The 24,404-nt window shown below is 32.8% G+C and overlaps 1 protein-coding gene across 4 annotated transcripts; it reads right to left on the bottom strand.

Moving 5' to 3' along the window:
* Nucleotides 1-11,348: 11,348 nt before the first annotated feature.
* LOC122018826 (BTB/POZ domain-containing protein FBL11-like) lies at nt 11,349-23,753 on the bottom strand. Of its 4 annotated transcripts, none has more exons than XM_042576253.1 (19): nt 23,438-23,752; nt 23,281-23,331; nt 22,662-22,782; nt 22,317-22,449; nt 22,140-22,189; nt 19,291-19,379; nt 19,119-19,218; nt 18,891-18,927; nt 18,637-18,782; nt 15,572-16,130; nt 15,040-15,318; nt 14,566-14,711; nt 13,030-13,368; nt 12,714-12,957; nt 12,569-12,624; nt 12,163-12,243; nt 11,881-11,925; nt 11,728-11,796; nt 11,349-11,654 (listed from the first exon to the last, which is right to left on the bottom strand). In XM_042576253.1, the coding sequence occupies exons 1-19, from the start codon at nt 23,617-23,619 to the stop codon at nt 11,484-11,486; spliced, it is 2,898 nt and encodes a 965-aa protein (XP_042432187.1). In that variant the 5' UTR covers nt 23,620-23,752; the 3' UTR covers nt 11,349-11,483. The 4 variants fall into 4 exon arrangements, with proteins under 4 accessions (XP_042432187.1, XP_042432189.1, XP_042432188.1 ...); XM_042576255.1 differs by having other exon boundaries at nt 14,566-14,603; XM_042576254.1 differs by lacking the exon at nt 12,163-12,243.
* Nucleotides 23,754-24,404: the final 651 nt, after the last annotated feature.

The following is a 24,404-nucleotide window of genomic DNA, read 5'->3' as shown; positions in this document are numbered from 1 at the left end:
TAAATTAATTGAACAACTACATTTATCATAAATGTAGACATTTGACCAATGTGATTCTTATTTCTAGATAAATGTTTATACCAAAAGCTAGGCTTTTAGTATACACTCTAACAACTTTCTCATGGCGGGTCATTCAATATACATTCTCTAATGCATACCCATGTGTCAACTTGATATCTCCATATCCATGACTTGTGAGATCAAGTCATCGAGTTGACCTACATGCTAGTCTCGTCGCATTAACATTGTCCCTGAATGTTAATACTTGACTAGGAATGATTAAGAGTAGTATTCTCTATATCATCTCACTATCGATTCAACCAATCGATTGATATAGGTAAGAACCTTCTACTCAAGGACGCTATTATACTTAGTTATTTGGCACCAATACAAGTAAATATAATAACCAAAACAAATACCTTTATTTATATACAAGAATATGATACAATGAGTCCATACAACAATCATCAAATGATTGGCTCTAGGGCTATAACTAACACCTCGAACTAGCCTTCTAGCCTCCTCCATCAGCCTTACGCCCCTCGGATATCTCCTCATCCTTCATGCCTTGCCTTTAGGAGCTTCCTTCGGCCTCATCCTTGTTGTCGGGTCCTCCTTGCCAAGTCACACTAGGACTTACCTTGCCAAGACCACATGCTTGGACTTACATCCTTTGCCAAGATCACACTTGGACTTTCCACTTGCCTAGCTCCTCACCAGCACTTTCTCCTTTGCCAAGCTCCTCACTAGGACTTTCTCGTTGCCTGGCTCTTCACCAGGACTTTCTCCTGCCTAGCTCCTCACTAGGACTTCTAGTTGTCTGGCTCTTCACCAGGACTTTCTCCTGCCTAGCTCTTCACTAGGACTTTCTCCTGCCTAGCTCCTCACTAGGACTTTCCAAATGCCTAACCTCCAGTTAGGACTTCCACCACTACCTAAACTCCAGTTAGGACTTCCACGGTCAAGTCTCCTGTCATCCCTGACCTACTTGACTTGTATTCTCATTAACCTGGTCAACCCTTTGACCATCTCCATAACCAGATGATTGCCCTAGCAATCTCCATATATTGTCAAACATCAAAACTCAAACCCCGACTCAAGCTTAACTCAACTCAAGCTTAGTCAAACTGGTCAAACATGACCTAGGGAAATTGCCCCAACACATAGGTGGTAGCCCAGAAGGAAGGTCCTCTGACATCAATTCTTCAAAATCCATTGGCAGCTGTTGCACTTCAGTTAGTAGCTCTGTGCCTGTGGCTTGGACATCCCTTTGAAATGGCAACAAAGCATAGACAACATCGCCATGCTCCATCTCATCTAAAAACCTAGAAATAAAAAGTATATTAGTAGTTTTGACTGTCGAAATTAGAGTGGTTTTATCTCGGAATGGTGTCAACACAATCTTCTGTCCCTTAATGTAAAGAGTATATGTATTCTTCTGTCTATCGTGGATGACACTGTGATCATATTGCCAAGGTCGCCCACGTCCATGGCCACCACATCACACCAAACACGATTATAATATGTGCTACCAATTGAAAAAGATATGAGACATCGTCTTTCCACTATTACATCGCTATTTGTATTCATCCAAGACAACTTATATGGCCTAGGGTGACAACTCATCTTTAGTTGTAATTTTCGAACAGTCTCCTTAGATACTACCTTCTCATAACTATCGTTATCGATGATCGTCTTGTAGACTTTATCTGTAATGGTACAGGTAGTATAAAAAATATTGGTTATCAACCATTTATACCCTGATTCGCCTTTAGGAGTCAGTAAACTCTTGCACACAACCAAAGTCTTATGCTCATCACTATATAGCATGTCGTCCGCTTCATACACTAGCTCGCTAATGGATGTTGGATCTTTTATTAAGTCTTCTTTGATCAATAAATATTTGCCCTTCGGATCAACAGGAGTAGATTTCCTGTATTGGTTCACTCTATATCCCTATTCACTATATTGATAACATCTGATAGGGGCCTTAGAGTAAACCTGTGGTGGTTGTTGTCGTGGTTGCTACTATGAAAGATAAGAATTCCGAGGGTGAACCAGTCGATTGTTGTTTTGGTCGCTTCTCCCCACTGGTTTTTGATTCTGTTGCTTTTCAAGTGCCAGTGGACGTTGGTAGGCCTCTGAAACTATCAAGAACGAATGAAGGTTGAGGGCTATTGGTGCAATTTGTACTAACGATCTAACTCAAGTTTTGATGAATGACAAGTGAATTAAGTTAAGTGTTGTCATAGTCTAATCTTGTTATCGAGTGTGTAGAGTTGACTAACCTCAGTCAGGATGTTCGATTCCTAATTGGTTGAAGATCGAATGTGTGATTCCGGCAAGTCGGGATGTTCTATTCCCGACAGGTTGAAGTCCAGATGTGAGATTCTGGCAAGGGTCAGGATATGTGATTCCCAATTGGAGAAGGCCGAATGTGTGATTATGGTAGGTCAGGAGGTGTGATTCTAGATTAGAGAAGACCAGATGTGCAATTCCTGTAGGTCGGAATGTGCGATTCCAGATTGGAGAAGACCAGATGTGCGATTCCGGTAGGTCGAGATGTTTAATTCTCGAAGTCTAGATGTGTGATTCTGAAACTTATCTCTACACCTAGTAAGTAGAGAGGTAAGTCACTAGAGGAGAGTGACTAAGTGAGGACGCGTCTCCATTTAAAGGGACAGTAGACATCGGTCCAATTTAGGTCCATTTCGAAAACCTAAATTGAGACCCTAGCTAGATCCTGATCTCGAAGAGACAGGGTCTAATTACTACTCCTTATTATTACTATGCTAACATTATCTTGTAGATTATTGTACTAACATTTTTTACAGGATAAAAGGAGCACAAAAGGTTTCGAGTGAACAGTGCTTGAGATGCCTTCTATGCTATGGAAGACGTCTTTGCACTGTTCATGGAAAGCGCCTTCAGTGTTATGGAAGGCGTCTTTCACAGGATAAAATTCAAACTTCATTGCAGATAAGGTGCGAGTAGTTCAGGATCAGATTCCTCACATTGGAGGCGCCTTCAAGGTTATGGAAGGCACCTTCCATGCTCAATAAAAGGATGTTTTGCCCAAGGCTCAGCAACTTCCATATGAACTTCTATGCGTTTGATCGGCTTTCCGACTACTCCGGCTTGTTGTTGCTGCCCTACTATGACTCTACTATGTCTGACTATTGCCGAGAAGCTGCCCGAACACCGAGCTCAAGTCGACCAACTACAAACAAGTGTTTGGTAAAAAATTAATTATTGTACTTACTTTCTGCAAACAGGAAGTGTAGCGTGTTACAGTTCTCTTACTTTCTTTGTATTCGATTGCTCTATCGGCGGTTCCGAAAGAGGATTTAGTGAATTATCCGTCGATAAGTCTGCGCAACCTGGGTCTTGGAGTAGGAGTCACCGAATGCTCTGAACCAAGTAAAAATTGAATCGTGTTTTTTCTTGTTTGTTTATTTTGTTTTCTTACTTAATTCTCCGTTGCACACTTTGTTATTAAAAACCAAAAAAGTCAGTTTTCCAAAACCACGTGATTCACCCCCCCTCCTCTCGCATACATCTCGATCTAACAAGTAGTATCAGAGCGAGTTTGCTCTGAATTGGTGAAACCACCAATCTAGCAGGGAGTTATTTTTTTTTTTAATTATATATCATTTTTTATTATTAATTAATCTTACGTCTTTCGTTTTTTCCTTCCAAGTTTTTTTCTTCATTGAAAAATTATCATTTTTTCGTTTTTATTTTTTCACCATTAGTTAGAATTTGTGAAATGTCTCATTTGACAAAATTTGTTATCATATTTTTTATCATTATTATTTTTTTTATTTTATTATTACTTTCCTCGAAGTTCATATAATACTACTCAAGTAATTTCTTTATCTTCCGTACAACTTATCCCAAGACATAGTCTTGGAATCTTTTTTAGTTTTCTTTTAGTACTGAAAAATGGTGTACAAAGAATTACACGGGCGAAATGTCAACAAACTACCTCCATATGAGTTGTACAAGAAGCACGAATTCAATCTATGGAGGATGCAGATGGAAAGCTTCATCCTAATGAACTACTTCAATGGCGGCATGGCACTGAGGCGATCAACCCAAAACACAGAAGCCAACAAAAAGGTAATAAATTCAATTGTAAAATTATTACCTAATGAAATCACATGTAAAATTGAAGAACACCCCTATGAGTTCTGAACTCATCTGACCAAGCTTCACGAGGAGACGATGGAGCTAGATGATCAAGTCAAAAGCGAATTCAGACTCGAGTCCAACTCAACGAAGAAGCCTACTAAATTAGGGGTTGTGCTTGAGATAAGTCCAATTTACCAAAATACTCTTATCAGTAGTAATTACATAATATGCCCGATAAATTAGATATTATTTCTTATAGTAATTATATAATGTTTTGCATGACAAATTAGATTTAAAAATTTTAAATGAAACTAAAATTTTAATTAATAATTTAGAAAATAAAACTATTAATTGAAAAAATTAATTATTTTAGAAAACTATGAAAATTTAGGTCTAATTAATTCAATAAATTCAAATTTAAATAAAGTAATTAATAATAATTTAATCAATTCAAACCTTAAGATAAAATTAAAACAAAAAAAAAATGATGAAGTAAATATAGATCTAGATAAGATTAATATATTTTTTAATAAAATATTTGATAATCTAGATAATGTCAATCTATAAATTCCATCCAAAATAAAAATAATTTAATAAATAAAAATCTTAAGGATGAATCTATATATAAAACTAATCTAATAAATTCAACTAACAATATGAAAGACAAAAAAAATAAGGATAAAATCAAACACTTTAATAAAATCAAAACTAAATCTAGATTCACAATCAACAATTAATAAAAAGTCAAATATTAAAGATAAACCTTTAAAGAAAATAATTTAAACCATTCAAATAATTCAAAATTCAAAATTAATAAATATAATTAGATAAACAAAAATAATTCAAATAATTTAATAAATTTAAAATTAAAAGAAAATTTAAATCTTAAGGATAATTTAACTAATTTAATTAATTTAAAATTAAAAATATAAATTCAACCTAAACTACAATGAATTAAACATTAACTAAAATTTAATTAAATTAAACTTAACAAATTAAAGAAAGGATTCTGAAAGCTTGTCTAACCAAGTAAGTAGAACCAAATCAAATCCATATAAACCTAAACAAAAACTTAAAAGGAAAATTCATGATTCAGGAGAGACTCCAAATTAGTTGGCACATCAAAAATATAGACCTTACCCATTAAGGGTAATTAGGACTAGAATAATTAGGAATAAAATTTAATTCGATAAACAGTACTAGAGAAGTTTTGGATGATAGTAGATTAGGGAAGCTCTGTCTATACATGTCTAGGAAGATATTGCTTCGACCTGGTGCATTTGGCTTTGTGAAACTAATTAAAGATACCTCTTACTAATTCTAACTGGTTAGACCAAAGTTTTGTACTAAGTTCAATGGATAGAACTATTTAAAAAATTTTGAATGCGTGGTTACTCTAATAAAGTTCAGGTGACTCACCAAGCTTAGACGTTTATCCAAAGAATGTATGCTTGTTGAACCCAAAGCTAAAATTGAATATAACACAAATTAAGCCAAACTATGAAATTAACTTAACTCATCTCACAAAATTATATAATTCGCTAATTAAAAATAAAGATCAGGTGAGATGAATAAGGATTAAATTAAATTAAATCAAATTGAATTAAATTAAATTAAAATAAATAAATTTAATTAAACCTTGAACTTAAAATTATAATGGAATTAAATATAAAGTTAATTAACATATTTAAGAAACTTTTAAAAATTGTTTTAAATTATTTTAAAATTTGTTTTAAAAACTATCTTAAAAATAGACTTAAAAATTGTTTTAAAATTTGTTTTAAAAATTATTTAAAATTTGTTCTAAAATTATTTAAAATTTGTTCTAAAATTTATTTTAAAATTTGTTTTCAAAATTTTTTTTTTAAAAAAAAATTGAAAATTCCAATTAAAATCTTTTTAAAAATCTCTTAAAAATTATTATAAAAATTCTTTTAAAAATTCTTTCAAAAATCCTTTTAATAATCATTTAAAAATTATCTTAAGAATTATTTTAAAAAATCTTTTAAAATTTATCTTAAAAATTCTTTTAAAATTTATCTTAAAAATTCTTTTAAATGTTATTTTAAAAAAAATATTTTAAAAATGCTTTTGAAAATCCTTTTAAATATTATCTTTAAATTCTTTTAAAATTTATTTTTAAAAATCATTTTAAAAATTCTTTCCAATATTTTAAAAATTTATTTTAATAATCTTTTAATCATTATTTTTAAAAAATAAAGCATATTTTATAAATTCTTTTAAAAATCTTTTAACAATTCTTTTAAAAATCTTTGAAATTATTTTAAAAATATTTTTTAAATTATTTTAAAAATACTTAAAAAAATATTTTAAAATCTTCTAAATTTTTTTTTAAAATATTATTTAAACACATAACTAAAACTTAAAAATTTTAATTCAAACTTATACTAAAATATAAATTTAATTTAACTTAAAATAAAAGAAAATCTAAAACACTAAATAAACTTACATTAATTAAATAAAGTTAAACCTAATGTTTCTTAAATAAATAAAATTAATTAATTTTAATTAATAATATAATTTAAGTTAATTCTAATCAAAATTTAAAGATGACTTCAATTAAAATTAAAACTAATACTCTCACTAATCAATTAACTCAATTAATTAAATGAAAATTTAAGTTGATTAATCAAATAAGTGAATTAAGAGTTAATCAATTGACTATTAATAATGATTAACTATTAGTTAGTAAAAAAACATTTAACTCGAAACTTAATTTTAACCTAAGGTTAATTTTTTATTAATGATTAAGTTAAATAATCTTATTTTAATTAATCAACTTAAATGAACAATTATAATAAGTATATAGAAATACTTATGTAAATAATATATTTGTTGAATACATGTATTAATAACACTAAATACTTAGGTAGAACTTCTTATTGCTAACAAAAATTGTCAAAATGTGCTAAGTTAAGGGGAGAAAGAGCCTTGAAAATATGTTGTAAAATTTAACATATCCAAACTCTAGTACGAATTAAGGGGGAGTATTAACTTAAGGGGGTGAAAGAGTTCACCTACTTTGAAAAATATTTTCACTTTATTCTGAAATCTATTTTAAAAATATTTTTAAAATTAATTTACTGAATTTCTTTGAAACATTTATTTGAAAACCCCCTTTCAAAATTTGCAACTTACCTTAAATACATTTTAGAAAAATTATTTGCTCTGAGAAATACATAATTTTGTAAGTTTTTAAAAAATCAGATAATTTGTAAAATTTGAAAAGTATACCAAATTATCTTGAAAATACTTCTTACCTAAATTTTTGATTGTAAGCATTTTTCTTAGAAACCTTTATTTAAAAATACTTTAAAATCATTCAAAATTCTTGGTTAAAGGATCTTTTAAAAATCCTTCGAGTTCATAGAATTTTGTTTTGAAATGGTTGAAAAAGTTTATTTTGAAAAGTGCTTTGCAACCCACTCTTCAAATATTTTAAAAAATTAATTTAAAAATATTTTTGAAGCTACTTTAAAACTTTAAACTTTGAAATTATTCTGTAAAAGTTAGCTTTCACAACTTATTATAAATTTTAAAAACTTTTTCAAAATTAAGTGGAAATTTTTTAACACTAAATTCCTCCCTACAATAAACCTGCAAGTTTTTTTTTGAAAAGTTTATACTTACTTGTGTATTCAATACTTTGGTATTCTTACTTGCATATTTTTTTATGAATGCCAAAGGGGGAGGGTAAGAGTTAAGTAAAAAAAAAATAAAAGACAAACAATCCTTGAAAACCGTTAATCCTAAAATAATCTAGAGAATAAAATAGTAATTAATCTTTCTTAATTAATTTTTTATTTTGAATTAGTTATTATTATTATTGCATATCTTTTCCTAACTCTAACCCAGATTGTCATTAAATCAAAAAATAGGAGATTGTTGGTGTAATTTACACTAACGGTCTAACAGGTTTTGATGAATGACAAGCAAGTTAAGTTAGGTGTTGTCATAGCCTAACCTTGTTATCGAGTGCGCATGGTTGACTAATCCTAGTCAGGATGTTCAATTCTTGATTGGTTGAAAACCAGATGTGTGATTTCGATAAGTCGAGATATTTGATTACTGACGGTTAAAGTCCAGATGTGGGATTTTGACAAGGGTCAAGATGTGCGATTCCCGATTAGAGAAGACTGGATGTGCAATTCCGGTAGATTAGAATGTACAATTCATAATTGGAGAAAACTGGATGTACGATTCTGGTAGGTAGGGGTGTTTGATTCCCGAAGTCTAGATGTTTGATTCCGGAAGTCCGGATGTATGATTCTGGAAGGTATCTCTACACCTGGTAAGTAAAGGTAAATCATTGGAGAAGAGTGACTAAGGGTGCGCCCCCTTTCGAAGGGACAACAGGCGTCAGTCTAATTTAGATCCATTTCAAAAATCTAAATTTAGACTCTGACTAGATCTTGGTCTCAGACAGACATGGTCTAATTACTACTCATTATTACTGTGCTAACATTATCTTGCAGGTTATTGGACTAACATTTTTTGTAGGGTAAAAGGAACACAAAAAGTCTTAGGTGAACAGTGCCCAAGGTGCCTTCCATGCTATGGAAGGCGTCTTCACACTATTCATAGAAGGCGCCTTCCGTAGGATAAAATTCAAACTTCATCGCAGATAAGGAGCAGGTGATTCGGAATCAGATTCCTCACATTGGAGGCGCCTTCAAGGCTATGGAAGGCACTTCCATGCTCAATAAATATGTTTCATCCAAGGCTTCAACAACAACTTTCGTACAAGCTTCTACACGTCCGATCGGCTTTCCAATTGCTCCGGCTTACTACTACTACCCTGCTATGACTCTACTATGTCCGACTGTTGCCAAGAAGCTGCCCAAACACCAAACTCAAACCGACCGACTACAAGCAAGTGTTTGATAAAAAAAAATTAATTACTGTACTTACTTTCTGCAAACGGGAAGTGTAGCGTGTTACACTTCTCCGACTTTCTTTGTATTTGATTACTCTTCTGACGATTTCGAAAGAGGATTTACTGGATTATCTGTCAATAGATTCATGGGACCTAGGTCTTGGAGTAGGTCTTGGACCTAGGTTTTGTTTATTTCGCTTTCTTACTTAATTATCCACTACGCACTTTGTTATTCAAAACTGAAAAAGTCAGTTTTTCAAAACCACGTGATTCACTCCTCCCCCTCCTCCCCCCCCCCCCTATGTGTCTCTGAAATTGTCAAGAACGAATGAGGGTTGAGGGCATCTTGCAAGGCCAGGCGCATCACCCTAAGTACCGTGCGACCTTCTGCTCCTCCGTCTCAGACAAGTTGTTTCAGGCAACCAACTACAAGAAATCTTCTGTATATTCGTCGACCGATATTGTACCTTATCTCAATGAGGGGAGTCGCTAGAACAAAGTTTGGGTGTCTTCGAAAGGAAGTGTTCCCTCATCTTCTTCTTCATCTTCTCCTAATCAGTAATTTGAGATTTTCCCTGTCTGTCTAGTGAGCACCGCATCTGTTCCCACCATGTCAATATTTGCCCCTTGGGTCTTATGACAATTAACTTCACCTTCATCCAATCTAGAATTTGCTTATAGTCTAAGATTCACTCCACTTCGTTGATCCAATCGATGAAGCCCTCTACTTGCAATGTACCAGAATATTCAAGTAGTTTAACTAAACTGAGGTCTCTATAGGGCTCCTCCCGACCACGACACTCTTGGTGGTAGCTTGTTGGTGAAAAGGGTTCTAGAAGGAAGACTCAGATCCATGATCTGAGATCCCACGATCTAAAAGCCCATGAACCTCAATAATTTGTGTCACCTTGACTAGACGCTAGGTTAAGTCTGTGATTTACCTCTGTAAATCCTCCATCGTCATTATGTCATGAACGTTACGACCACAATGTGAGACTTCCTCAGCTGGAACCTGCCTACTATGACCATGAGTACAATGATCTTCCATTGGATTTGCAACTTGGTTCTGATACCAACTAACGCTGAGCAGGATAACGACTATCCTACGGGTTAAAGAGATAAGGAACTAAGGAGAAGATAAGAAGAGAACCTTAAGAAGATCATTAGAAAAACTCATTGTTTGCTAAAAAAAAAATTTTTTATTATTTGTTGAGAGATCAATTCTCATACAACTAGGCATGTATTTATATATACTTTATACCATGAGACAAAGAAAGGAAAGCAATTTCAATATATGGACATTAATTTTAATCTTATAGAAAAAAAAAGAGATCTTTTCACAAAAGGAAATCTTTTAACATAAATTAAAATTAATAAAACATGACATTTATTTAGACTAACTATAACCTATAATTACTAGGAATACCAAAAATACCCCAAATACTATTAAAAATTATTAAAAATAGTAATAAAATCTTTGGAGGGTCGGATGAGAAATGGCAGAATTTGGGCCTCAAAATTGATAGTTATGGGTATCCTATAACAATTATAGATTGTCAAATTCTGTATGTGTGGCTACAGACAAAATCTAATTCTGAATCCTGAGTCAAAAGTTATGATTGTTTAAATGTCAAGGGATCATGTGAGATTGATCGTGCATCACCTATTCCTTAAGTGAATGAACGGAGAAATCTGAACTTTACTCCTCTATGACAACTCTACCATTCAAGTATCAACTCAACTACACATGAAGACCAACCTCTCGCCTATAAACTAGGTAACACTGAACTTGGAAGACCGGTCTAATCCTACGAAAATTTTCCATTAATCGTCAAGATAAATCTAGAAGGACTTGCAACAGACAGCCCAGAAGCCTAGCATCTCATGGTTACACATCTTCTGAAGGATCGAAAAGTACGCTAGAGAGGGTGAATAGTGCGCATGATTTTTTTACGTTTTTCATAAAACTTAGAGAGAATAACGAAGCAGAATTTTAAAAAACAATGCTAGCATTTTTCTTTTACTTGATCTGAACCTCACAACTTCTACTCCAAAGCCTACGATTGTTGATCATTTTTATTAGATAACTTATTATCTGTAAATATCTAGATGATAATTTAACGTCGTAAAACACCAGCCTCCCTCCTATGTCTACTTCAGGATGGCTGATAATCAAACTCTTTGAGAGTGTGCAATCGCATAAGAATCTAAAAATTGTTACAAATATGTTCACCACGGACACTTTAAGGGCAATATCAGAGTTCCAATTTCACTATAAATAAATATTTTAAAGATCGACGTTTGAATATCCATAAACTATACTCAAAATTTTCTATGAATCAGATGGAAAGCCGTCTATCATACATAGGGACCATAGAAACAAAATTTAAGCAATGAAATGTTAAATCTAGTGAACAACACGCAATGTCATGCAAGGATACAGTTTGGTCCCCTAGATCCTCTCCTTCACCACTGATGTTCTTGCATCCTTGCAGTTCCATTCAAGAACGATGGTGTCCTTGTGCACGGACCGACAACTCCCGACCGCAAGAGACTCGAATGCGCATTTCTGGGATTTGCAGCGACTTATCATCACGGCACTGAGAAAGCACCTTTCAGCATGCTGAAATGAAGAATAGAGTTGAGAATAAAGTTTAAAAGCTCGAGTCATAAACTTGATAACCAAGGCCCCTTACTAGTGGACTGTCAAAACCTCCTTCACAAGCATCGCAGAGATCCAATGCTAGTTTACGCAAGAGTGGCAACTAGATTGATGAGGAAAAACAATATTGCGTTATCAATCGTCAAAGTCATAGACAAAATGGCTTTGGAGAGGGAAGATAACTTACGGAAGAAGTAGCATCGTGTATGAATTTCCTTCCAATCCCTTTTCCCTGTGATCATGAAATAATAACGATGAGAGAGACAAATTTTCAATTGCAGAGTAATTCTAGTCCTATTCACAATCTCTTTTCCCTGTGATAAGTTCTAAACGTCCCAGATTAACAAAAAAATTAGGTAGAGAAAAAATAACAAGAAAACAAAGAATGAGAACTGATAAGGACTTTGAATTTAATATTTAATGGAGCATTATGGTGTAGGTTGAACAGAAGCATTAACTAAGCACTCACATTGTGCCGCAGCAATAAATCCTCAATAGCCTTACAGTTGAAAAGAGAAGAAACCCCACTCAAAGTAATTTGTCCACATTCCTGAATTTCATAAGCTTTTAGGTATATATATATATATATATATATATATATATATATATAAACTGACAAGTAAAGATAAAGCAAATCTCAGCAAACAGAGGCCAACAAATGCTAGGAAGTTGTACTACAAAATTCATAAAATTGCATCTAGCCTTCCTGAATTTTGATAATAGAAATGCTACAGCTTCAAACGCTACTTATTAAAGATAAATTCCTTAAGCATTCCATAATGATTTTCGTCTGTTGATAAATATAATCGACAACAGATTAGCAGTAGCATTCAGATTTTTGTAGCACCAGGAAAGATTACAGAAAGCATGCAAACCTCCAAATGGATAAATGTCAGGCCTGGCCATCCATCTGCAATGATTTTTTGTGAGGCTGAAAATAGGTGAAAGTTTTGGAGCAATAAAGCAATTAGTACACATTATGCATATATTGAAAATACACAAGCACTTGTGGTACACCACCTGAATCAAGAAGTTTACACCCCGTCAATGAAAACTCCAACACAAGTGGACAGTTCTGAGTAAGGACAGACAAATCCTCATTTGTCATCCATGGGGTTACCCTCTCTAACCTTAATATCCTCAGAAGATGCATTCCAGACGTAAAATTGAAGGAAGTCAAATCACCAAGACAGCAACATAGATGTAATACCCTTAGGTTTTTTAATGATTCCCCAAAACTTCTTAAAATACTGTCAGAAATTACCTGCATAAAAGAAAAACAAAAAATATTGAAAATGCATCAAGTGACATTAAATAACACAGTATTAAGTTTTACCTGAAAAATGAGGATAACAGACTGCAACATGGGGCAAATTTTGGGAAGTGCATTCAGCAAATGGTGGCCTGGTGATGCACCAAGACCAATAGTTATGCCCCTTAAGCAATTAAGGTGTAACAGCTCTTCCACTGATAAGGAAGAAAATCCCCATCCGAATGCTATTTCTTCCAGAATGCAATGACGAGTGACTTCAAAGAAGTGATCCCTTATGTCATTATAGCTTGTAAACACCAGATTCTCTCCAACACACTGATTCAGATTTGTACAACCAGTTGCTTTCAAGCATCGAATATCTGGGTTTCTCCTAATTACCAATGACAAAGCTTCCAAAGAAACCTGAATTTTCCAAGCTCAAATAAATCAAAAGCTAGAACAAAGGCAACCTATCTCAAGCTGGTCTGTCATATATAAGTTGTAGAATATTGGGAAAGGAGAGACTACAAGTATGATTACTGTATGGAACTATAACTCGTAATTATAATCCTCGAGTATGATTAAATTTATCCAAATAGCAAATTCTATCTAAACCTAGGCACAAGACTAGGTAAACCTTAGATTAGTTTTTCTATATTATCTACCACTCAACCTTAAGCTAGAGCATAGATCTTATATATGCACGGCTTGAAAAACTAAAAAAAACAACCCAATTCTAGATATTAAACTAGAAAAACTCATCTAAGATTAAAAAAAAAAAATGGGTGTGAAAATAATGAAAGAAAACATGATATTCACATACAGGCGGAGTAAAATCTAAGCTAACAAAATGAGCAGGCGACAATCCCTTTGATCATGATCTGAAAAACTCTAATGAGAGTTGGAGTACATAGGCAGTCAAATCAGGAACAGATGTTGATACTGGTTGTTCTTGCATCTGGGTGAGGCAAAGTTGTATTGAATCACGAGCTGGGGTAGGTAGGACTGATGATCACATTCACCAAAACTCCGCCTAGCGGCTTGGTAGTCAAGTTGTCAGCAGATGCATGCTCCCCTTCACATAGTTCCAACTTCTGACTTCAAATTGCAGTGATTTGGCATTCAGTCTATGAGCAGAGGCATGTTTCCCCTTCACCTAGCTCTAAACATAGACATCAGACTAAGGTAAATCCTAGACTAGGTTTCATATATTGTCTAACAAAAGTAATGCACTTAAGGTTGCACACTTCACCTTGAAGATTGTAACCCCAAAATTTTTATCAATTCTAAAACTCACACATCAAACAATTCAATATCAGAGGATACAGCAGCTGGTTAAGGCTTTATGTGTTTTAGCAAACTAAGTTTTGGCCATATGATTTGGAAAAATAAAGAATAAAAAAACTTACTTATAGCTAGTTTTCATGCATGCCTATTTGAACACAGACCTAGTTTAGATTAGCACGATAGGATGCAATGAGAGGAATGATAAAGCATGGTCCACAAGGGAAACAGTTTATAAACTCACTGAGAATCAGACAAATTAACAAAAGAGAATTATTAATCTAGATACACAATATTACTATAGAAAGAAATTTGTTGAGTTAAAAAGGTAATTACCACAGTCTCGGAAACATCAAGACTTTCAAGGAAGGAACCTGAAAAATTGTAAAGGGCATCATCATTAATAGCAGTTTCCCTTAGTATCAGTCCCTTTAACATGTATGAACAACGCATCAGTTGTGAGAGAGAATCTCGGTCCACACCTGCACCAGAACTTCAACTTACCATAGCTATCCTTGTATAGATAAGTCATGCAAAGCCAAAAAAACAATTATGAATCCAAAGCAATTTTGAAAAGCCAAATTCAGTACTTGTTTACAAAATGAATAATCAATAGTTACCCTCCAACATCAAAATTATAATAATGTTTGGGGATCGAGTCCAATGGTGTAGGAGCCATATAGCGACCCGACTTAGTGGGATAAAGGGTTGGTTGTTGTTGCATCATAGTTCTAGTAATGTTCGAGTTCAAGTTAAAATGACTATGGTTTCATCTTGTGGATGTTGAATTAGAAGAGTGAATTTCAATACCTTTACAACCATCAATATGAAGCTGATGGAGCCTATAGGCAATCGTCTTTGAATATTTGTGATCATCCACTTCCGTAAATTTCTGAATCAGTAAGCAGTCTGAACAAAGCACCTCAATTGAATTTCTACCAACAGATGTATATGATAGAAAAAGAGATTGGATTTTCAGACACTTGCTTACAAGTGTTGATATCCCCATATCTGTTACCACAGTGCAACCTTTGATGTTTAAGTAAGATAAAGAACCACAGAGAGCAGATATCTTCAACAAGTCTGCGTCTGGAAATAAATGAACAAGAAATTATAATTACCCAATTTTGAATGGTAAAATTAACTGATAGAATATAACAATAAATATTTTAAAAAAACATTTTTTCTAGTACTAGATAAATACATTGTGAGCAATGAACTAAATATATCATCTCCATAGTACTATCTTATTGAGAGGTAAATAGAGAATAATAAGTGAAGAACAGGTGTTCACTAAGAGCTATGGTTTAAGATATTTGACAAAAGGATGTTGCAGTCTTACCAGTAATATCACGTCGTCCCTCGAGTGTGAGTTTTGAGATATTTGACATAATTGGATTTTCCAATGTGGGCCTAGCAACACTGAACAATGATTTATCTCCTAGCATTGCATATGAACTGGTATTGGAAACACGATATTCTTCGATGTTTGTAGATACAATATATACTTTTGCAGGTAAAAGAGGACTCACATCAACAGAAATGTCAGCTTCAGTGAGTTTAGGAATGTTTTGTATCAAAAAATATAAATCTTCCATTTTAAATTGTAAACAGTGAGAGGCCCTCAGAATACTCAGTGATGGAAATGCCAAAGCTAAACATTTAATTGTGGCAACAATGTGCAACTTTGGGCACTTAGAAATATCCACCTCACGTACACTACTAAAGGTAAATAATCTTATTGGCTTCTCTAGCCTCACATTGTTGTTCATTCTGCCACTATCAGCCTCTGTAAAAGCATGCATTATCCTTTTCTTGGATGTCATTTCCAAATCAGATGGAAACAGCGCCAGAAGAATTGAAGCAGCTGTTATGTGAATGCAGCCGGAAAGAACAATTTTCTGGATGATAAAAAGTAAATTAGGAATTTTGTGCCTTTCCAAATCACTACTAAACAATACCAAATTCACTTTGTGGTAAAGTAAATTGACAACACAAGAGCATGATTGCATGTTAAAAGCAATAATAAATTAGAAGTTAGATACTACCCGTACAAAGTCTTATTTTCCATTGCTGATTAGAAAACCAGGCTTAACAATGTTGAACTTCAGAGATTAAACATTTTATTAAGCTGATTAGGCATACAACTTAGAACAGGACTAGTATTTTTAAAGAAGATGCATAAAAGAACAAAGATCATACAGGTACTTTCTCATACAAATATTTCATTTGTGTCGACGACAAAGACACTCTTGACATTTTCTTGGAGAAGTTCCTTGTCCATGATTGTTTATAAAACTAACAATCAACATTTCTTGTACTAGGACTAAATAAACAGAAGTTTCATATATTTTATTTTGCATATTCTTAATAGAGTACCCAAATAAAAAAACACGTGTGGGTGGGTGGGTGTGTATATGAGAGATTCTACTAGGTTGGTAGGCTAGTGTCTTTGCTGATCAAGCTGAATCCTATATAAGGAGTCGGACCAATTTATACATTTGTTGTTAATACTCCTTTTATATGTGGATGGCACTCCCTCTTCATGTATGTGTGGAGTACTTGACTTGATTGACCGCTACCTCCCAACATTGCATTGGTTAGAATTTTTTTTTTCTTTGACACAAGTGAGATTCAAACCGCTACCTCATGCTTTCTTTCCAACTAGCTCAGTCGTGGGACAAAGGATGACCTCACGAATGATGATGCAAGCAAAGGATTTGCTTATGGACGCAGTCACAAATGAAGGATAAGCTTGTGATGAAGGATACACTCACAAACTAAAGATTTTGCACCATCTTGCATGTACAAGCGAAATGAAAATTTTCGCTCGTGCCAATTGCCACAAAACAAAATTTGAAACACAAATACAATCCCCATAAATAGAAACTAAATCAAAAATTAAAATTTGAAACTTTGTACTACTAATTACTTGTATTTTATTTTTTTGTATAAGCAAGATAGTAGTAGCTGTTGGATTTTCTGAAGCCACAATGAGCTATTTGAAGATTTGACTTATTTATAACGTTTTGTCAAAGAAAAAAAAAATTGGTGCAAACCCTTTGATAAGATTTGCAGAAACATGAATGAGTTTAGGGAAGGGATCACTGAATATTGGGTATCACTGCTAAACTAGGTTGAAAACTTCATGAAATGGGTGGAGTATCAAACTTATAGCTAGAACAAACTATTTCACAAGTTGCATCCAAAATTTCTAAATGTACTCAATTTGTCATGATGGGGATGTAGAACTAAACCTTTGTTACTCTGAAGGATGGAATTACTTCTATAGATGGGCACGAGGTCAAGGTAAGAATGGGCTTCCATCCACTATTTACCTATACAAAAATTCAGGAGGGAAGGGCATCAATCTCATTCTGCAGATTTGATTTTTCTCCAAAATCCGACCACCCCAAATAGGTAGAAGCCAAAGTCTTCCACTAATTCCACTTGAAATCTTATTTTTGCCTCAAGCACTAAGGCATCCAGATGATGAAGATGAATACAACAATGCAAGTGTTAGGTAAATGGTCATCTTCAGGCATCTCCGCCAACGGCTCCATAGAGAGCTTCATGTTAGACAGTTAGGGTAGAGCAACTTGGTGATGAGGTGATGAACATTGAAGAGAACCATAAAGGACAACATAAGTCTTGCCCATATTGGATCTTTGAGGTTGCTAGTATCATTGAGGAGACAAGCTGGCAGAAGTACAAGTGTGTGACGTCCTCCCGAAGGCGACTGGAGTGATTTGGCAAAGAGCTCCTGCTGCAAACAAGTTCTATTGAGAAGAAGATGCAGGTGCAGGAGAACATTGGGATTTGAATTGGGAGAAGGAAACGATCGAGAGATCAACAACGTCATTCCTCCTTGTCAAGGAGGCAATTAGAATGGAATGGTGTTGTGCTAAATCAGTGCGGAGAAGACAGAAGACAGAGAACGAGGTTATTTTACAAAATTTTCTCCGTCTTTCCTTTTTTTCTCTTCACTAGTTAAACAGATTTGAATTGAATGGATGTTGATTCCTCATCATCTCCTCCCTCCAAATATTCCTATATGGATCCCTTTCTGTCCACTTTTCATCCTTAAGGTAAACAGACCCCTAAATAGTCTATTGAGAATGAGAAAACAATTTCACGTTTCTTACTTCTTGACAAAAACAAATCCATTTTTTCTTCATCCTTTCCATTAAAACAACAGATTCCAACGAAATGACAGGTTGTTATGTGAATTTTAAATCAGCAAGCAAAATTGGCTTCAACCAGGCATACAATTAATTACCTATTTGGACTGCCCAAACAAGCATAGAAAAATAAATTGTTTTTAAAGTCAGATTCTTGAAGAAAGATCAACAAGAAAAAAACATATTTTAATCATTTAATCTATTAAATAAATAACAGAATAATAACCTCAGTAAATTCCGTCACTCGAATTCTCAAATCATCCAACTCATCACCTTCAACAGCACGAAGTATGCTTGAGGAGCAATCTTTCAACTGATCCAGAAAAGTACCAATGCCCTCTACACCAAGCTGTGATAAGTCTTTTCCCAAACCTACAGGAACACACCTCACAGGAACACCACCCAAGCTAGTTCTAAATGACAGTTCAAACAAAATCAGAAAACCTACTTTCACAACAGTTAAACCAAGTTAAGAACTACCTGCAATGAACTCTAATGGCAGAAGGCAGATCTTCACCTGGTCAGGAAAGAGATAAGATCATTTAGCAAAAGAAGAAAGCAGCTCCTTCACAAACAATTTAACTTGTCGACTATTATGAATCATATGTTAGAAAAATAGAAGCATCTGCATCCAGCAAAGAATTTCTGAAACTTTGGTGATAGCAGATTTCTTTTCCATGATATGTGAAGGAAACTTAAATCTTTTACCTTCTTAAGAATGTCGAAGTGATAATTACTTGATGAGCCTTTCCAGGATGTTCTGTTTGTAGAAATCCAGTTTACTAATGTCTCGCATAGTTGCCTCTCACTAAATATAAGTGGCAACTAGAAATTAGTTCATCTAGTTCCACAACTCAATCTATAGAAGACAAAAACCAACCTATCCAAAGTCAGCAGAGGATGTACAATACAGGAATGTAATAGATCATAAGGAATATCAGGAAATGAGCTCCATGATGTAATCCATGCCTAAAAAAAAATCCAGATTACTCTTTATCATGATTCACGAACTAACCAATTAACAGACATATTTTTGGAAGAAAATAAAATAAGAAACATGTTCAAATTCAAACCAAATAAAATTAGGAATTATCTATTACATGCTTCAAGATACTGGATGAAATATCAAGAATGGATAAGCACTTGACTGCTTAACCAAACACCAATATGAGGATTCAAAAGACTTTATTGGCGACCTTGAATTCATCTTCATTCAATGCTGGACCACTATAACATGAAGTTTTAGTCACAACTTACAGCTAGTATCAAATAGTTGTCACTAAAAGTATTTTGGTGATAAAGTGCAGATAATAATTATATGTATGACAAAAAATCTTTTATAATAAAATTTTATCACAAATGTAACATTTAGTGGTGATATTTTAAAATAGATTGTCAATTAATAATGAAAAAAGTTGTCACTAGCGTCACAATTATTGATGGATCAATTAATTTACTATTACTAATAATTTTAACTATGAGACTTAGACCAATTAATCTAGTACCAAAATTATTGCCTCCAAAGCAACGAAAGCTTATAGTGACAAATTATTAACTTTAGCGACAAATTGTTTTGTCATTAATATGCACTTTTTTATAATGGAACCATTAATGTTAGCTCCAAGTGTGCTAAGGCCTAGGTTGGCTCTCTTAGGGAGTGTTTGGTAGAGCTTTTACTAAGCGCTTCTTAGATTCTAGCTATATGGAAGCATTTTTGAGTGTTTGTGAATGTCAACTTCTGTTTCAGCTTTTATAACTTTTACTCAAAAATTGGAAGCAAGAATTTGACGCTTTTCTTGGTTCTGTTTTTTTATTTATGATCTAAAATTAAAAGTTGACATTTATGTACTTAATAAATTTATCATTTTACACAATTGCCACCACATTTTTTACCTTAATAAATTTATCATTTTACATAATTGTCATCACACTTCTGCGATATTTATTTTTTAAATAATATTTTATATTTTTATATAATTTGTATTTCTAAAAATTTTTTATACATATTTTTATGTATTAATATAAATTTTGTCATTTTTTATTTTTATTTTTATTAATTTTATATATTTTTTCATTATAAAAAAATAATTTTGATATAATATTTAAAATATAATAATAATTATATAAACAAATAGTGTATCAAAATTATATTTGGATAATTAAAAAAGATTCATTTATATAGTTTAAGGATATTATTGTCATTTAACTAAAAATTAAGCTTAGAAGCAATTATTCATCAAGCACTCCAACTTTACCTTGTATTAGCTCTTGACTTATATTTCCAAACACTTCATACTTTAGTTTCTCACTAACTTCAAAATAATATCTATAAGAATCACTTTTAAATAAGCAAAAGCTCTCCCAAACACTCCCTTAATCAGTTCCCTTATGATAGTTGCCAGTTATCTTATTATCACAAAAGTCAAATTGTTAATTAGTATTGGAACAATATATAAAACCTAAATGCAAAGTATTAAACAATCCTTTTCTTATATTGACAGTTCAATACCCGTCTAAATAATACAAGCCAATTTACCTACTATTAGTAGACAAAATGATTTCCTTCACTTCTGAATCTCAAACTACACAAAGATTTAAGATTATTTTATTAATCTGCTCTCCACTAAGTTTATAGGGTTCATAGTAGGTTCATCAATGTTACCCATCAAATTAAAAGCCTATACTGGAAGATTGTCAAATTCACTTGAAAGGACAAAATGAAACACTGGAAAAGGTTGATAGAAAAAATATGTATTTGGTGCGGCTTCTTCCTATACCTATTGGGATCTGGAAATGAGACATTGGAAAAATTTTATGATCTTCCAATATCAATAAGTTGATTGCTGCTTTTATAAAACTATTGTATGTATAATTCAACTTGAAGAGACAGGAATGCTGAGAGTTTAATAGTAGTAGGCTATCAGCTATTTAAAAACAACATGGAAGTATGGAAAACTGGGTGCAACAGGAAGACATGATAAATCGGTATTAGACTGCTATCCAACAATATACAAGAATTAAATAAGCAGTCTCCAAAATCTCCAAGGAAAACATATCTATGAAATGGTTAATTATATACTATGTTTTTAAAATCAGACCGGATGGCTCAACTGGTTAACCAGAACCCAGCCATAAATCTGGTCTGGTTGGAAAGAAAAATACACGTTATATGAATGGTAAAAACCGTTATAAACTTGCAATCAACACAAATATAACAAACTGGGTTATTAGCTTTATGGTTAGATGCTTAACCATTTTTCAAGACAGGGGGTTTGAATCTACCCTAATACGAGTTTGTGCTTTCTTTTGAATTTTTTGATTATATTACATATAAATTTTATAAAATTCTTAATAATTTCATTACTGAAAATATTATATACATAGAATTTATCCTTAATTAAAATATTTGTTACAGAATAAATTATATCATCACATTATTTTTCAAGTTGACAATTGAACTAGTAGATTTGTTATTATTTTTAATATATTTAGCAAACCCATATAAAATGATTTATAAATATTAACTCTAAATTAGGGCTATGTTTTTATTTCTCAAGTTAACCAGTTGGACGGGTTTGATTGGTTGAATCAATGACCAGATAATCTTAACAGTTTGATCTCCAGTCTAGTTTTTGAAACATTGACTATATAAAGTTAACTAGACCATACAAATAGCACAAGAAAGAATAAACAAAGATAAAATCATGGTCAAACACATCTTGTACCTACAAAGTTCCTAGCAAGATAGCCCTTGCAGAGTTCTGGAACAAATCCAACACCTGAAAATGCAGATCAGTCAAAATTTACGTTAAGATCATTTGAGCATTTGCTCATGTTAGCATCATAATTTCGTGGAATGTTTAGATGCCATCATTTACGCAAAAAATTATACAATTCAATACTTACCATGCTCTAAGCCAAAATTCCATACTTCAATTACTAAATTCAGGGGAATTTGTAGCCCTCTTGCATATGTCATCTTATGAAACCATGACTCACATTCAACCAGAAGCGTCTCAACACCGAAATATAGAGAAGTCTAGATAAACAAAAGGAAAATAATTAGAGTATTATATTTCAAATCCTCGAATGGAACCTACAAACCTTCATGGATCATTAAAGCTCAAGTTTTAAGGAGCTAATGGTATGTTTCCTCCAGACATAAAAAATGATGAATACAGCAAATGAATAACCAGCCTTTTCAGTATTTGAATGAAAAATTTCTGATCCGCAAGGAGTATGTAAACATGCCTCCAGAATTTGAAGAAAATCGTTGGATGTTATATATAGCTGGGAGCCATGTATAAACTGCAAGAAGGTGAGGAACCCTTCAAAGTTCCACTGTATGGATACCTGTGTAAGCCCTGATTCACTGCAAGGATGATAGTAAAATGTGATAATATGCAGGACCATGGAACAAATAATTGAACAAAAAAAATTGTAAATTACTATAATTAAGGATGAGAGATACAATGTCATAATATGCACAATCAAGGTATATAATTGAACCAAAAAAAATCCTAAATTATCATCATTACTACGTATTGCCTAAGTTCTACAACTGGGTCATCAAAATTTTCAAAGCATCTAATGCAATGGTCAATGATTGCTGAAGATAAGCCTTTACATAGCAAGTTCCATAATACAGATAACACATTCAGAAGCCAAAAACATTATGAGACCAATTTGCATAACCATTAAACATTCTTCTCTGCTGTCTAATTGTACAACAAAACAGGAAAAAATGACAAGAACTCCATTAAAAAGGACAAGAAAACATGCTAGCCCAAAAGCCAAGAATCAAGAAAATTCAAAATTTTACTGCAAAAAGAGAAAGAAAACGCAATTCATTTTCAACAGAGGATGTAACCTGAAGTTTCCACAGAAAAGGCTACGGAAATAGGTGGACTGTTCCACAAGCCTGCAAGGAATCCCAGAAAGACATTTGAGGCAACAGCCAACATACAACTGCTGGAACAAGAAGAATTCTCGAATTACCAAAGAAGTCATCGGTAAAGCAAACTTGCCTGCTTTGAGCCGCTAGAATTTTTATAGCCGGCGATAGGAGAATTAGATCAAGATTCCAGGAATCGATATCTAAGGTTGAAATAGATGCAAGATCCTCTCGAGCTACAAGCTCATCCTCAAAGGCGGAGGGATCAATCAGCACGAGGACGACTTCATCGCCGTCGGAACCGGCGGAAGCCATGGATTTGAGTCGCCTAATCTCTTCGTGAGACGATTCATAAATTAGAGCCCTTGAAGCTAGAAGAGAATTAATTATTAAAAAAAAAGAAAAACAAAAAATGGCCGCCGCTGCGAGTCCAACTTCATTTCTCTCTATATTCATACGCCAGTACTAAGAGACTATTAAGATAACAGATTTATATTTTTTTTAATATTTCGAAAATTAGTAAAAATCTCTGGAAATCTTGCTTTAAAATTTATTTTGTATATTTATTAAGAATCTAACTTTTACTAATTAATTTTGATAAAGTACAAAATAAAATTATATTAATATTTTTTTACATTAAAAATAATTTTAACACATAATAATAATTTTATCTAGTTATTTTTTATATAAAAATTATATACACATGTTCTTTCTCAACCTCGGTATGTATTATATTACACATGCAATATTGATGCACAATGACTATATATATAGGGATGCTCAAGACACCTAGAATGAATTCAAGCACCTCAATGGTTCATATATTAACATTTATTTATTTTTAATTTTTTTAAATCAATTTTTTCTTAAATTCTAAACCCTAAATATATATATTATATACCGTAAATATTTAAAATTTTTAAGTTTTATTTTTTTTAACTTCAATATTATAACTTAAATTTTAAAAGTAAAATCTAATTGATTTAATCTCAAAGTTAAAAAAATTATATATAGAGAGATATGAACATTCTTTTTTTTAAAGATTTTAAATTTAAAAAATTCAATATTTCTTATATAAATATATCCTCTAAACACATTAC

This window comes from Zingiber officinale, chromosome 9A (genome assembly GCF_018446385.1).
Source record: "Zingiber officinale cultivar Zhangliang chromosome 9A, Zo_v1.1, whole genome shotgun sequence".
Classification (NCBI taxonomy): Eukaryota; Viridiplantae; Streptophyta; class Magnoliopsida; order Zingiberales; family Zingiberaceae; genus Zingiber; species Zingiber officinale.
The sequence above is the reverse complement of the archived record's forward strand: the minus strand, read 5'-3'. Positions and strand labels throughout refer to the sequence as shown.